Here is a 14,551-nt window from a genome sequence, read left to right as displayed (position 1 = left end):
TGGCTAAGAGAGAAGGTGATCTGAGGCCCTGCATCGACTTTAGGGCTATGAACACCATCACCGTGAAGAACCGGTACCCATTACCGTTGATTTCCAGTCTTTTGGATCAAGTAAAAAACGCCTCCATCTACACGAAGTTGGACCTGCGGGGGGCTTATCATCTCGTCAGAGTCCGGAAGGGCGACGAATGGAAGACCGCCTTCCGGACCAGATTCGGCTATTCGAGTACCAAGTCATGCACTTCGGACTCTGCAACGCCCGCAGCGTTCCAGTACTTCATAGACGAGGTTTAACGGGATTACATCGATATTTTCTGTATAGTCTATATCGATGATATACTGATCTATTCACCGAATATCACGGAACACATCCAGCACGTCCGTACCGTCCTCCAGCAGTTGGAAAAACACAGGCTTTATGTGCAGCTGGAAAAAAGTGTTTTCCACACCACAGCTGTCGAGTTCCTTGGCCATATCATCACTCCGACAGGCATACAAATGGACGCCAAGAAAGTGGAAGCCATCATCCCATGGTCAACTCCAACCTCTGTGATGGGTGTCCAGGGGAGGTTCCTGGGTTTTCGAACTACTACCGCCACTTCATAACAGGCTTCTCCGGAATGGTGATTGCTCTGGTCGTCTCTGCTGGACTACTTCACAAGCAAAGGTAAGCCTTGTGGGGTACCTGACAGGATGTGTAACAATCAATGGCACTGTAAGTGGAGAGGTGAACCTCCATCTGCACCTCACGTCAAATGTAAAAGGCCACAGGGCTCATCCACATCAATGGTCTAATAGAATACCCCTCCTGTTTTCACTCTCCAAAGGCAAACTGCCAGTAATAAACCACATCTCCACCCTTCCTCAAAAAACAACCAGCATTGGCAATAGGTTTGTTGTTTTGTTATGGGAAAAGATAGAGCCTGGGTCAGTGTGTGGGTGTGAGTACGAGCAGGAGTATGAGCATAAGTAGGTGCCCCAGTCAAGTCAAGTCAAGTCAAGTCAAGAGATTTATATAGCGCGCTACATACCCAGAGGGTCTCAAGGCGCTTGAAGAAGGGTGGGGAATTACTTGTCGAATATCCACGTTTTAAGTTGCTTTCTGAATACTAGGTGGTTCTGAGTAAGGCGAAGGCGAGTGGGAAGTGAGTTCCAGGTTTTAGCTGCCAAGTAGGAGAAGGATCTACCTCCCATGGTGGTTTTGTTGATGCGAAGAATGTTGAAGCAAGATGAAGAAACGGCGTTGACTTGTCTGTTCATCGAGAGTGAGGAATCCAGGATGACGCCCAGGTTCCGTGCGTGGTCCGTCGGGATGGGTGCTTTTCCAAGGGCCTCTGGCCACCAAGAGTCATCCCAGGTGGAGGGGGAGGTGCCTAGGATGAGGACTTCTGTTTTGTCTGAGTTCAGTTTCAGGCGGCTGTGCTACATCCATTCGGCTACTTCTTTCATTCCTTCATGCAGGTTGGTTTTGGCGGTGTTTGGGTCTTTGGTGAGTGAGAGGATCAGTTGAGTGTCATCAGCGTAGGAGATGATGTTGAGGTTGTGTTGGCGTGCGATGGTCGCGAGGGGGCTCATATATACGTTGAAGAGGGTGGGGCTGAGTGAGGATCATTGTGGTACGCCGCAGATGACTTCAGTGGCCTCTGACTTGAATGGTGGGAGGCGGACTCTCTGGGTTCTTCCGGTGAGGAACGAGGTGATCCATTCCAGTGCTTTTCCTTGGATTCCGACGTTTCTGAGGCGCTGTAAAAGGGTGCTATGACAGACAGGAGGATGAAGGCGACTGTGTCTCCATTGTCCAGTAGAGTTCGAATGTCGTCTGTTGCTGCGATGAGGGCGGTTTCAGTGCTGTGTTTGGCTCGGAAGCCGGACTGTGAGGAGTCGAGGGATTTGTTGGTTTCGAGGAAGGCGGCGAGCTGGTTGTTGACCGCTTTCTCGATGACTTTGGCCGGGAATGGAAGGAGCGAGATAGGGCGGTAATTTTTGAGTTCGGTGGGGTCAGCTGTGGGTTTCTTCAGGAGGGCGCTGAGTTCGGCATGTTTCCAACATTCCGGGAAGGTTGCGGAGTTGAGGGAGCAGTCGATGACGTCTCGGAGGTGCGGTGCTATAATGGAGTCTGCTTTGTTAAAGATGTGGTGAGGGCATGGGTCTGTGGGGGACCCTGAGTGGATAGAGTTCATCAGACGGATGGTGTCCTCAGTGGAGATTGGGTTCCAGCCATTGAGGATGTTCAAGGGGGGTGGGGGTCCTGCAGAGGGTTGGGTGGGTTGGTCTTCGGGTCGGTTGTCGAAGCTGTTGTGGATGTCTGCAATTTTGTTGTGGAAGAATGAGGCTAGGGAGTCGCAGAGGGCTTGAGAGGGGGTGATGTCGTTGGAGTTGGCTGAGGGGTTGGTAATTCCTTGACGATGTTGAATAGTTCCTTGCTGTTGTGGGCGTTGCTATCTAGTCGGTCCTTGAAAGCGGCTTTCTTGGCATTCCGGATCAGTTGGTGGTGTTTGCGGGTGGCGTTTTTGAAGGCGTCCTTGGTGCTGGTGTTTGGGTCTTTTTTCCAGGTCTTCTCAAGAGAGCGGCAGAGTTCTTTGGATTTCTTAAGATCATCGTTGAACCAGGAGGCCTTCTTGCTGCCTAGTTTGATATGTCGTTTTTTCAGTGGTGCTAGGATGTCGGCGCTGTAGGATAACCATTGGGTGAGGTTAGTGGCTGCTTGGTCGGGGGTTGAGGAGAGGGCGGGGGGTTTTGAAGAAGCGATGAGGAGATCTGGTCGGTGGTGATTTTGTTCCAGTTTCTTCGCAGAGTGGGTTGGGGGTGGTTGTTGGATGTGGACTTGTTGTAGGTAAAGTGAACGCAGCTGTGGTCAGTCCAAAGGAGAGCTGTGGTGTGGCTGAAGGAGACATGTTTGCTGGAGGTGAAGATAGGGTCGAGTGTGTGGCCTGCGATGTGGGTGGGGGTAGTGACAAGTTGTTTAAGTCCGAGGTTGGCGAGGTTGTCCAAAAGGGTGGTGGTGTTGCGGTCGTTGTTCTTTTCAAGGTGAAAGTTGAGGTCTCCCAAAAGGATGTAATCCTCGGAGGGGAGCGCGTGTGGAGTGATGAAGTCCGTGATGTCTTCACTAAATTGTGCGCGGGGTCCTGGTGGCCTGTAGAGGAGGGTGCCTCTGAGTGTGGTCTTGGGGTCGATGTGGATCTGGAAGTGAAGGTGTTCAGTGTTGGCGAGATGGACGTCTGAGCTGGTTGAGATGCGGATGGATTTCTTATGGACGATAGCGATGCCTCCTCCTGTTTGTCCGGTACGGTCCTTGCGAATGATCTTATAGCCTTCCGGGATGGCAATGGTGATGTCTGGGGCTGATGTGGCGTTCATCCATGTTTCTGTTAGGAAGGCGACGTCCGGAGAGATGGTGTCAAGTAGATTCCAGAGGTCGATGGCGTGCCTGTGGACCGAGCGGGTGTTGAGCAGGATGCATTGTAGGTGGTTGGGGTCGGATATCTGTTGTGTGTTCGTAGATGAGGAGTTGTTCTTGGTGCCGTCAAACTTGCAGGAGTTGCAAGAGAAGGGTCCATGGGTGTGTCCAGGAGCGGCTTGGACGCAGTTGGGGAGACGGCCGGGGTTTAGGGCTAGGAGGGTGGTGGCATCGTACGTAATGCGGGAGGGGAGGGAGGTACGGGGACCAGGGGGTCTGGCGCTGGGCGCTGTCCAGGCGCGGACGGGCGTAGACGGGCTTACCTTTGGCGCACCTTCGGCGCGACTGGGGCGCGATCGCTGCGCGTGAACGCTGCGCGTTAGGTCATTGGTCATTAATGGATGGTGGAGGGGGCGGAGCGTGGGAGGGGCAGCAGCTGGGAGGCGGTGCCGGGAGGAGGGGCGGACCAGGGGAAAACAACAACACAAAATGGAGGGTCAAAGGCGAGCACAGACAGGGGCAGCAAATGCACAGCGTGTTTAGGAAAAAGAGCCTTAAACGCACAAACCAGCCTGAGTGTAGCGGAAATCAAGTTACTGCCACAGCGACGTCGCGCTACTATTTAAATAAATAAAGCGACAGTGCAGCGCTATTAAATAAATAAAGCGACAGTGCAGCGCTATTAATTAAATAAATAAAAGCGTCAGTGCAGCGCTAGGCGAGCAGAGAGCTGCAGAGATGCTGGGTTTCAGGAACTGAAAGCAGGAGATCAAACGATACCAGTGTGCAGGTCAGCAGGAGCGTGGGGGAGCAACCGGACTGAAGGAGGGTCCAGGCGGTCACAGAGAGCTCGGGAGCGACGAAGGTTACTAATCGTGGGTGGGAGGGGCAGCAGCTGGGAGGCGGTGGCGGGAGGAGGGGCGGACCAGGGGAAAACAACAACACAAAATGGAGGGTCAAAGGCGAGCACAGACTGGGGCAGCAAATGCACAGCGTGTTTAGGAAAAAGAGCCTTAAACGCACAAACCAGCCTGAGTGTAGCGGAAATCAAGTTACTGCCACAGCGACGTCGCGCTACTATTTAAATAAATAAAGCGACAGTGCAGCGCTGTTAATTAAATAAATAAAAGCGTCAGTGCAGCGCTAGGCGAGCAGAGAGCTGCAGAGATGCTGGGTTTCAGGAACTGAAAGCAGGAGATCAAACGATACCAGTGTGCAGGTCAGCAGGAGAGTGGGGGAGCAACCGGACTGAAGGAGGGTCCAGGCGGAGGTCCAGGTGTCCCAGAAAGAGAATCTCTTAATGTAGCAACCCTTTGGCCTCAACATTAAGGAGGGTGGGAGTACTGATTTGCTGATCAGACTACAACAGAAGAGGTGCTCAAAGAAGAATGTTGTGAAAAGGTATCAGAAGGTGAAGTTTGCATTGCAGCTGCTGAACTTAAAACAACACACACAAAAATTAACCACAGGAGACAATTTTGTTTATCTAGTACAGCCTTCATTTGAAATAATGTCTACCAGCAAAGAAATGACCAATATAGTGTTAATAAAAAAACGATATGGTGAAAATTCAGTACTAAAAACAGTGAACAAAACCGTGCATTAACTAAATACTTAAAGCAAGGCACTAACTAATAGCCCAGGCCTGTGTCCCCACTTCCTCTCTGCACCGGCACTAATGCTAATTCAGACATGTTGACTTTATGTGCACAAAGTCCCTGCCCTTTCAGCCTAGCTTCGTCTGAACTGGGGTGGCGAAGTGAACTAAAGAATGATGATGGATTCAACCCAGATCTGTGACTGGGGGTGTGTCTGAAATGTTTCAGTGCTCCGCCCATTATTTCCTTGTGTTTGATTAGTTCGTCCTAAGTTGCCAGGGTATGCCCAGACGTGGGCCCCTTGCTCACTTTGCAACTGGATTAAAGCTAGCCTGGCTGATAATGGGTGTTACCCCGAAACCAGTGCGAGGATGCTGGTTTCCGGTCCAGCGAAGACATGGCTTTGCAGTTCGGGGTTGACTGTTCCCATGAGGCACAGGGTCAAGACTGATTTGCATATAGCTTTGTCTTTGTCTGAACCGGGGTGGCGAAGTGAGCTAAAGAATGATGATGGATTCAACCCAGTTATGTGACTGGGGGTGAGTGTCTAAAAAGTTTCAGCGCTCCTATCATAATCTACTTGTGTTTGACTTTATGTGCAAGGCAGTATGTCCCAACAGTTTTTCTATCTATGGAATTCTGAATAAGAAGTTAACTTACAGGTCAAAAAGCAGCAGCTAAACAGCGAACGGTTGTGCTGAGTAAAGGTCACAAGTAAGGAAAAAACATGTAAAAAATCAAGTGTAGGTGGAAGCAAGGAAAACAGAGGTATGTGAGGTGCTAGGCTCCCTGTCTCTCGTGTTCACCAGCAGGAAAATATTGAAAGTAAACTTGTTAAGATTGCATGCTTGCAATAACATTTTTAGTGTTAAAGTGTGCAATATAAGCACATTTGTTATTAGAGATATTGTCATTTACTTTGTTTTGGGTAAGTTCTAACATGTAATAAAGTTACTATATTTGAAGCAGCTTGTACTTTTATTTTATTTTGACATTGCTATGTAATTTGCTTTTTACATTGGTATGGCCTGCTTCAAAAGTAGAAGGCGTTTTTCAAAAAGGGGCATTCCTGAAAGGTGGTGGAAACGTGCTATGAAAGAAAGAGTGGTTTGATATACTAATATACAATAAGGCAAATATGCATGTGCATACATTTACTTGTAATAGAAGATTTTTACATTTTGAAAGTATATTTCTTTAATATTTATGAAATAGCAGTTTTTGTTGATTTAAGATGGTAATACTTTTATCATAAGAGTACTTGTGAAGTAAGGTAGGAAGTGATTGTTTAGTAAGTGTATAAAGGTTAATATTAGTGCATGGTGTGTATGCTAAGCAATTGTGTAAAGCAGGACAGTTGCTAGTAACGATCAGTATATTTTGTTAGCAAAAAATGATCTGGGTGTATAATAATGTTTCTACATGTGTTTCCAATATTTTATTATGAAAATGTTGAGGTAAACCCAATATTACAAACCCCAAGTAGAGGTTGGGGTCACATGCTTATACATGTCCATATACAAGTTTACAGGCAATAAGAAAATAGGTTTATTTTTTAATTAATGAAGATATGGTCATCCGTTTTGAAAAAATGCGGTTATGACATTGTAATGCAAAACCAACTGAAACTGAGTTAAATCAACTAATAATTTCTTTGTAGAACAATTACACTGATTAAAACATGGTCTTGGGTTTCCAGCAGAGGGATTATTTACCTTGCATCTTAAATCAGAAGGGCACAGATTTCACATTCATTGACCTTACCTCGGCTAAGACAATAATTTCTTTGTTTTTCTTGTGTCTCTTGACGATTGTTCAGATGTAGACTTTCTTCTCTGTTCATTATAAATAACTCGTTGTGATTAGGTACCATGCCACCTGTTGTAAAAAGAAAGCAAAACAGGATTTCCAAACACTTCACATTGCCGTTATGCTAATTTATCAATCTATCCCTCAGCATCCTTCCTTTTGAATGTACCCCTGCTGTAATTTTTCCAAAATGTCTTGAACTTCTCAGGAGTTGGGATAAAAACAAAAAATCCTACCCATCTCTAAGCTCTAACAATAAAGGCATTCAGACTAGCATTAATTACAAGATTTCTTTTTCCTGTGCCTTTGTTGCTTTACTTCTTTGTATCAAATAAAATCGTTGATATAAATATAAACCTGGCCATTACAGTATTAAAGAGATGACTAACTAAAGCCTTCAATCCTGTTTTGGGCATGCAAGAAAATTGAGTATTTGTTGAAGAGGGTGAGAACCCACTTAAAATAATACAATCTTTGTCAGGGTGAACCATAAAAGTCACTAAATAAACTTTTGCTTAATCTTCAGTTAGGGTAGCACACAAGCATTCAGATTCAACTTAGAGACAATGTGTAAAGAATTCATGCAGAACGTAAACAGTAAGTGAAAATAGAACACAACTGAAATGTCCTACCTTTTTGAAATTTAGAGTAAATTGTAATAAATAAAATGATACCAAAACGACAAACATCCAATCAGTAGAACCAGAGTAATGAGTTTTAAAACTTTAGGTAAAAATAGTATCAACTGCAGGTATCTGGTTGTGCTGGATCATGGAAAAGTCAAAAGTTCAGGTCGACAGTGATGGAGCGGGGGATGGATGCAGAAGCAGGTTTGTTCCGGTGGAAGTGGTATCTTCTGATTTTGATTCAAAAGCAGAGCAGAGTTGCTCTCCTGACCTCTTGAGTCGCACTTTGTTGGATCCAGTGTGACTTTCAGTTGGGAGTGTGCGGCTCTGCATTGCTCCGCGCCGTAATCTGGTGGAGTGTTCAGTGAAAAGCCACATGGAGTTCCGTTAGGAGCTGAGCAGCTCTATGGGACTCTGTGCCATTGGGTTTGATGAAGCCTACAGTTAGGAGCTGCATAGCTCTGTGGAGCTCTGTGTCGTGCTGAGTCTGGTTCGGGTGAAACTTTCAGTTAGCAGGGAGCTGTGCACTCTGACTTCGGCCAAGGGCCCAGGACCTACAGGACAACGACTTCATGAGAGTCGAGAGCTACTTTAGATCCTGACCCTCAGGCATTGTCCCCATCAACCCAGACTCAGAAATACCTGCTCGGGCAGGTTCTGCGACCTAGGCTTGAGGTTACTGGTAAACAGATCACAGGTGGGGTGGCATGTAGCCAGCAGACAAACGTGAACAGGAAACTCAAGTACACAGAGTGTTCGTTCACACGCCCTTCATGCAGGAATCTGGACACGTTACCCAGTGGCCCCAAATGGATTCACGCAATGTCGAGGCTCACCTGCATTTGCTATAAGGGGTCTTATTTATGACTCCACAGACAAGGTCTGCATTTTTTTTACCAAGAAAGGATTGATGGAAGTACTTTATGATGCCCACAGAAATTTATAACAAGCATTTGCAACGCAATAGGTCTCGCATATAAGAGAGTTTAAGCTATTGTCATTTGCAAAGGCAATAGCTCAAAGTCTTGTAAATGCGAGACCTTTTTCACTTTAAAGAAGCGTCCGCCATTGTCCGGGGCTGCTTGAAAGTGAAAGTGCGCATGGTGAGGAAAGAGCGTCATGCCTGCAGTAGGAGAAACTCATTAAAGAAAATAGTGTTTTTGCAGACTAAATAAGACATACCACGTCGCTAAAGAAGTAAAAGGGACAGTCATCATGGGAGGTTACAAATGCAGAAAAGGCTGTACCAAGGAGGGACTAACAAGCCTAATAACGACTCGGAAGCCAGGGTTTACAAAGAACAATGACACAAGACAATTAAAAATATGGGCGGAGAGTGGGCGGGGCTTCAAAGCCATACTCCACTACTGCAAGCCTCGCAGAAGCACATGTGCTGTCCAGGCTCGACCTAAAAAGCAGGCTGACCCTAAGCCCACTTTAAGTATTCGTATTGTAAACAACAGGTATGTCGACAACAGACCGCTTTAGCTGTCATGGTTATCTCAGCCCTCCGCTCCAACTGCTGCATACAAGCTGAACTTCTGCTCTGTATAGTTTCAAATTGGACACGTCGGGTTACTACATTACAAAATAAGTGCACATGCATGCTTATCACTGCCTGTGTTATAGCTTGGTTTAAAGGTAGCTGCCCCATCAGCTGGTAAGACATCTCATTGGATTAAGCACCGGCTGTAGAAATGTATTTGGTACTCACAGGGCTTGAATGGAATCTACAAAGGAATAACAAATATTTATATATCTAAGGTAGTTATAAATACGTGCTATTAGAGTGGCCAATGACAACAAGTACAAGGGTGGATATGATTATCCATACATTAGGGTTTCATTAGAACATTCAAGTGTCGCCAGCTCACCGGATTACGTCAAATGAGGAGGGCACTAACTGATAGCATGCAGCCCACGGGACTGTCCAAATACAGAGGGTTTGTATTGTATCTGTCTAAAATTCTGATGTTTATGTGGTACTGATGTTTCTGCAGTCAATTATCTCATGATAATGCCCTGTAAACTGGTCCTAAATATCCCTATCGTTTAGGCCTGCCTGATGAATCAAGGGACAGATCAATCAATCAATATGATCTTTATTCAAATTGGTGTATATATAGGTTATGTCCAAGACATGGTTTAGAACCCTTGCATTCATGAGGTAATCTATCTAAAATGCAGGTAGAATGGAAAAAACACGATAAACGCCATAATACATTAATAGCAGCTCTCTCTTATGGGACAGTCCTCATAAACAGATAAAAAGTCATACAGGGCAAATTTTGGATGCAAGAACTTCATCAGTAATTACATCAGAGCCATAACTTAGAACACTTGTGATCAAGGGGTAATCTGTCTAAAGTAGAAGATGTCACAAGAAATAAAATCAAAACGACACACATAAAAGAATAATATAAAAAAAACATTTTACAAAGGTATCTTATGTCAAACGGACGCAGGGGTAATATTCAATATCTGAAAATAGTCTTCCTCCTACTGTAATATTTCTAAATGGGTAACTGACTACTGCCTCCTAATTGCGTACTTAATGTATGTCAAGATGATACAACAGGTGTAAACATCATTCAATTTACGTAGAAATGTTAATACCCCATGGTAGTAAATGAGCTTCTTCGATAATAATAATGGGCGCAATACACACAATCTAATGTCTTTGTAAAATTTTAAAAACATGAAATGTATAGAATGTACTGCATGGACACTTAGTAATTTTTCTATCCATGCCTCTGATTTTGGGACCGTGACTAGGTAATGAAGCATGAATAAGTGTGGTTAAATAAAATCTACCCCGAGCATCTGTTACAGTAGTCAGGTGTCGTTGTATCCCCTGTTGCGAGGGTCCTAGGCAGTATCTATCCACGGTCGGCTTCACTCATTAGCGCAATTCTCTGTCAGCCTCCCTTTTTCCCATATAAATAGTTCTTAGTTTGCTTGTACTATATTACAGGACACTGGCGAGGGCAGTAATGCTAATATCGTCAATTTCCTGCATGAAGTTGGACAGATCATTCACAATCGCTTTATCAAAAGTCAAACCAAATTGTGGAAGAGGCAAAATTAGGTGGGGGGAAGGGCAGTCCATAGCAGTCCCAGAAGGACCCTCAGCCCAAGACTGGCTTCATGCCAGAAGCCGCCCACTGTGGAGAGTGTCACATTGGTGGGACCTCCTAAAGTGGATTGTGGAGCAGAGACAGAGCAACTCTCCCATCAAGATTTAGATAGATTACAAAATCTTACCAAGAGTTGTAAAACCTAGACCGTTCCCCCCCTAGAATATTCTACAACACATGCTCTCCACTCATAAGCCAACATTGAATGTTTAGCAAAGAGACCAGTCAGAGATGGTACATGCAGACAAGTGCCATCAACACGCCTAACTGACAAGACACATATTGATGCCCACACGGTATACCTTAGACAATTAACACTCAACGGCCTGACCATATACATCAGGTAAGGCGCAGCTGCCTTCTCAGCATCAGGGTGTCCAGCACTAGCTGCATAAACCGCCCACTTCCTTCAGCAGCTAAACTCGCCCAGCCTGAGGGAAAGTGAAAGCGTGCCATGCGTGCGCTGTGTTCACGCGGGGACAGGAGATGTGCACGCGTACGGAGTGCACATCTCCTGTCCGCTCGCATGCCATCTCCTGTACCTTTTCAGAGGAGACGCCAGAGAGGAGACGCCATGCGCGTGCAAATCGCCTGTCCGTGCGCGCACATGATTTGTCTCCCTTCGCGCACCAAACAGACAACAATAGTCTTGCCAAGGAGAAGTAGCGCATGTGCTGCGTTCGCTAGGCGAGACCTAAAAACCCATTTCTGATTGATTGTATTTTGAGTCTGTCCTCCAATTGTTTCTGTAACTGTACTCCCAGCCGCAGCATTTATTTAGACCAACTGGTCCTGTTTAGCCAAAGGCCTCTTATTTTTTCAAGGTTAATTTATATTCAAGCAACATGGAAACAGAGCAAGATATTGCTCCCACCTGGAGGGAGCAGAATAATTATATGTTCCTTGCAGGCAGGAGCAATGCCGGCGCCAGCATTGCTCCTACCTGCAACGCGAGGAGCCAGCTGGGGCAATGTGGGACCTGGGGCTCCCCAGCAAACCCCCAACGTGTGTATGGTGGGTGCCCTGGGTGGGCACCCAACTTGAAATAATGCGGGCCCTAGGGATAGTGTTCCCAGGGCCAGTTGGGCTTTGGGAAGGGGGTCTCAATTCGCTCTCCCCTTTAAAAGACATACAGCCCTAGGGAATGGGTTCCCCAGGGCCTGATGAGGCTCGGGGAGGGGGTGGGGGTCACAAGGTCCCTCGCCTTTCTAAACAAAAATAAACTAATCAGGCTCAGGAAGGGGAGGGCAGCTGCCCCCCTTTTAAAATTCATAGGGCCCTGGGGGATGGGAGCCGGGGAATGCATGGCACCCTCCCCAATTTTGTCACTTTTGATGCTGGGGGATTGCATCCCCCGGGGTCCAAATACCAATCCTACAACACATGGCAAAGGCCCAACCCCTGTCATGGGCAGGCAAAAGCAGTGCGCAGCATGAGTTTTTATGCCTGTGTCAAAGTCCCCCATGACCCTCGCGTATGGCTGAAAGCAATGCGCAGTGTGGGGTTGGTTGCTTTGGGGGGGCCACAGGGCCGAAATGTGTCAAAAATGAGAGGGGCCCGCATGGCTCTTTTCCTCGAATGTCTAAAGGCATTGGGGACCCCATTCTCAGGACTGGCTCAATAGCTATGTGTCGGGGAGTCCACCCCCAGGACATAGGGGTTTTCCTGCCCGCACCGGCCATGTGAGAGCAAACACAAAGTCTGCTCCCAGAAGGTAGGAGCTTTAGAAATTCTCCCGCCCACTGGGAGCAGACTTTTGATCTGTTTCCCTGGTTTTGATCCATTTCCTGAAGTGGTGTAGGAATCTGATAAAAATATTGCTTTGTCCCAGAGGGAGAAGCATAAGTAGCTGCCCCCTCAGCCAAGAGCACTGCTGTCTTGCTCTGCATGTGGTGAGCAAGCTGGCGGACGGGGGCCCAGGGGCTCCCCCCTTCGTGGCCTCCAACGAGTGCAAGTATGGTGGGTGTCCTGGATGGGCACCCACCTTTAATAATGTGGGCCCCAGGGTATGGAATCACCAGGGCCTAACAAGGGTAAGAGAGGGGGCCATGCAGTCCCCCTCCCCTTTAATAAAAAAAATAGGTAAGGGATAGGGTCCCCGTGCGCTAATAAGGCTCGGGGAGGAGGGCTGCGCAAGACCCTCCCCTTTAATAATAATCATTTATTTTAAAGGCACTGAGCGTTGGGGTTCCCAGCACCAAATAAGGATCAGGGAGGGGGGCCCCACTCCCCGTTAAAAAAAGGCCCTGGGAGATGCGGTCCCTAGACCCTAAAGAGACACAGAGTGGGGGGCACATGCAACCCTCCTTTTCATGTAAGTCTGAGCCCTGAAGGTAGGCTCCACAAAGTATATAATGGATATAAGCCAAAAAACAAACATATTAATAAGGCCCAGGTAGGGGGGCGACTTGGCTCTCATCCTCTTGAAAATACATAGGGCACTGGTGATGAAATTCTCTTCTTTTGGGAGAGCCGGACTACTTGGTCAACATACTTTTAACAACCACAGCAAAATTGGCATTAAACAGATCAAGATAGGACTCCTCCTCGGCTGCAATGAGAGCGCTACATTGGCTTCAGGTGAGAGAGAGGATTGTCTTCAAATCAATGTGTGTATATTCAAGGCATTAAAGGGAACTGGACCAGTTCTGCTACACAGGATATGTAGTTACTACAGGCCATGCAGGATCTTACGTTCTGCTATGGCTAATCTGGTCTGTATACAAAAATTCAGGAAAGTGAGGGCAGGGGGCAGGACTTCCAGATCAAGGCTGCCCAGCAGTGGAAAAAGCTTCCAAACCCCTCAGAGCTAGTGATAATCTTACCAGCTTCAGCAAAAACTTGAAAGCATGGCACTTTCCAAAAAAAAGAGTAGGTCCGAGCTGAGATAAAATTGGAATAGGTGGCAGATGTAGGACTGTATTGTTGGTGAAGTACCAGGCCTAGATACTATAGCAGCACGTGCAGCTCGCTCTGCGAGCATGCAGTAGTCGAGTATGCTATGTAAGCCTTGCCTTCTCTCCGCCCATACTTTTTATTGGCTGGTGTCATTGTCCTTGGTAAATGCTGGCTTCCGATTGATTATGAGGCTTGTTAGTCCCTCCTTGTTACCGCCTTGTCGCCGTTTATTATCTCCCATAAGGACTGGATCTTTTACTTGGCTCCTTACACAGCCGGCTTTATCTAGGGGGTCAGCACTATTTTGTTTATGGGCACAGTGGCGGATGCTATTTTATTGTATTTGTATCCTGAGTGCGGCGCCCCCTTTAGGGACACCGCGCTCAGTTTATTTATTATTTATATTGCACTTTTAGGTTAAGTGCCGCATCCATTTCTGGACCACCACGCTGTGTTTATTATTTTATTTTTTTTGAACTTTAACACTGACAACAGCGCCCGCTTCAAGGACACCGCACTCCGTGTTAAAAAAAAAACGAGCGAGGTGTCGGTCTAGTATGGCAGGGTGAGGTGTATATGAATGTGTTGTTTCACTTCGACGGGTATTTTCTGGATGCCCTGGTCAGATATTAAGCAGATTTGCTGTGTTGTGAGCACCCATCTGTTTTTTTCATAGTAGTGTTTTCCTTCAGTAACTCCGTGTTGCCCCTCTGTCCTGGCTTCACTTTCCCGAGCTAGTGTGAAATTTACAAAACATGCAGAGAAACATGCCACTGCGCAGTGGAAGGCCCTTTTCAAGGCTGGACAATCCTGACCAACCTTATTTTGCAGATTACTTCTGCAGGGCATCATGTTGCTGAAAATACCAACGTCCGTGATATCTGGCCAAATCTTTTAAATGGCTAGATGGACGCACGGAAAAAGGAATGATTAATCAGTAAATTAACAGGTGTGCCTGACATTCTAGTGCCTGACATCACTGCGGACATACCACAACTCATTGGGAGAGGATCAGCACATACTTTCCAAAACATACAAGTAGACGTCCCTTCTAGGCCATGAGAGATGTTTACCCCGGGGTTAGAAA

At 46.7% G+C, this 14,551-nt stretch overlaps 1 protein-coding gene across 2 annotated transcripts in view; it reads right to left on the bottom strand.

The window, feature by feature from the left end:
• The window catches only part of LOC147712346 (uncharacterized), a 171,128-nt gene that overhangs the window by 119,941 nt on the left and 36,636 nt on the right, over positions 1-14,551 (bottom strand). For both annotated transcript variants that reach the window (XM_086923041.1, XM_086923042.1), the window contains exon 4: positions 6,759-6,872. In XM_086923041.1, the coding sequence (XP_086779167.1) occupies positions 6,759-6,872 (114 nt within the window). The remainder of the gene's footprint in view (positions 1-6,758; positions 6,873-14,551) is intronic.

This window comes from Lissotriton vulgaris, chromosome 5 (assembly GCF_964263255.1).
Source record: "Lissotriton vulgaris chromosome 5, aLisVul1.2, whole genome shotgun sequence".
Classification (NCBI taxonomy): Eukaryota; Metazoa; Chordata; class Amphibia; order Caudata; family Salamandridae; genus Lissotriton; species Lissotriton vulgaris.
The sequence above is the reverse complement of the archived record's forward strand: the minus strand, read 5'-3'. Positions and strand labels throughout refer to the sequence as shown.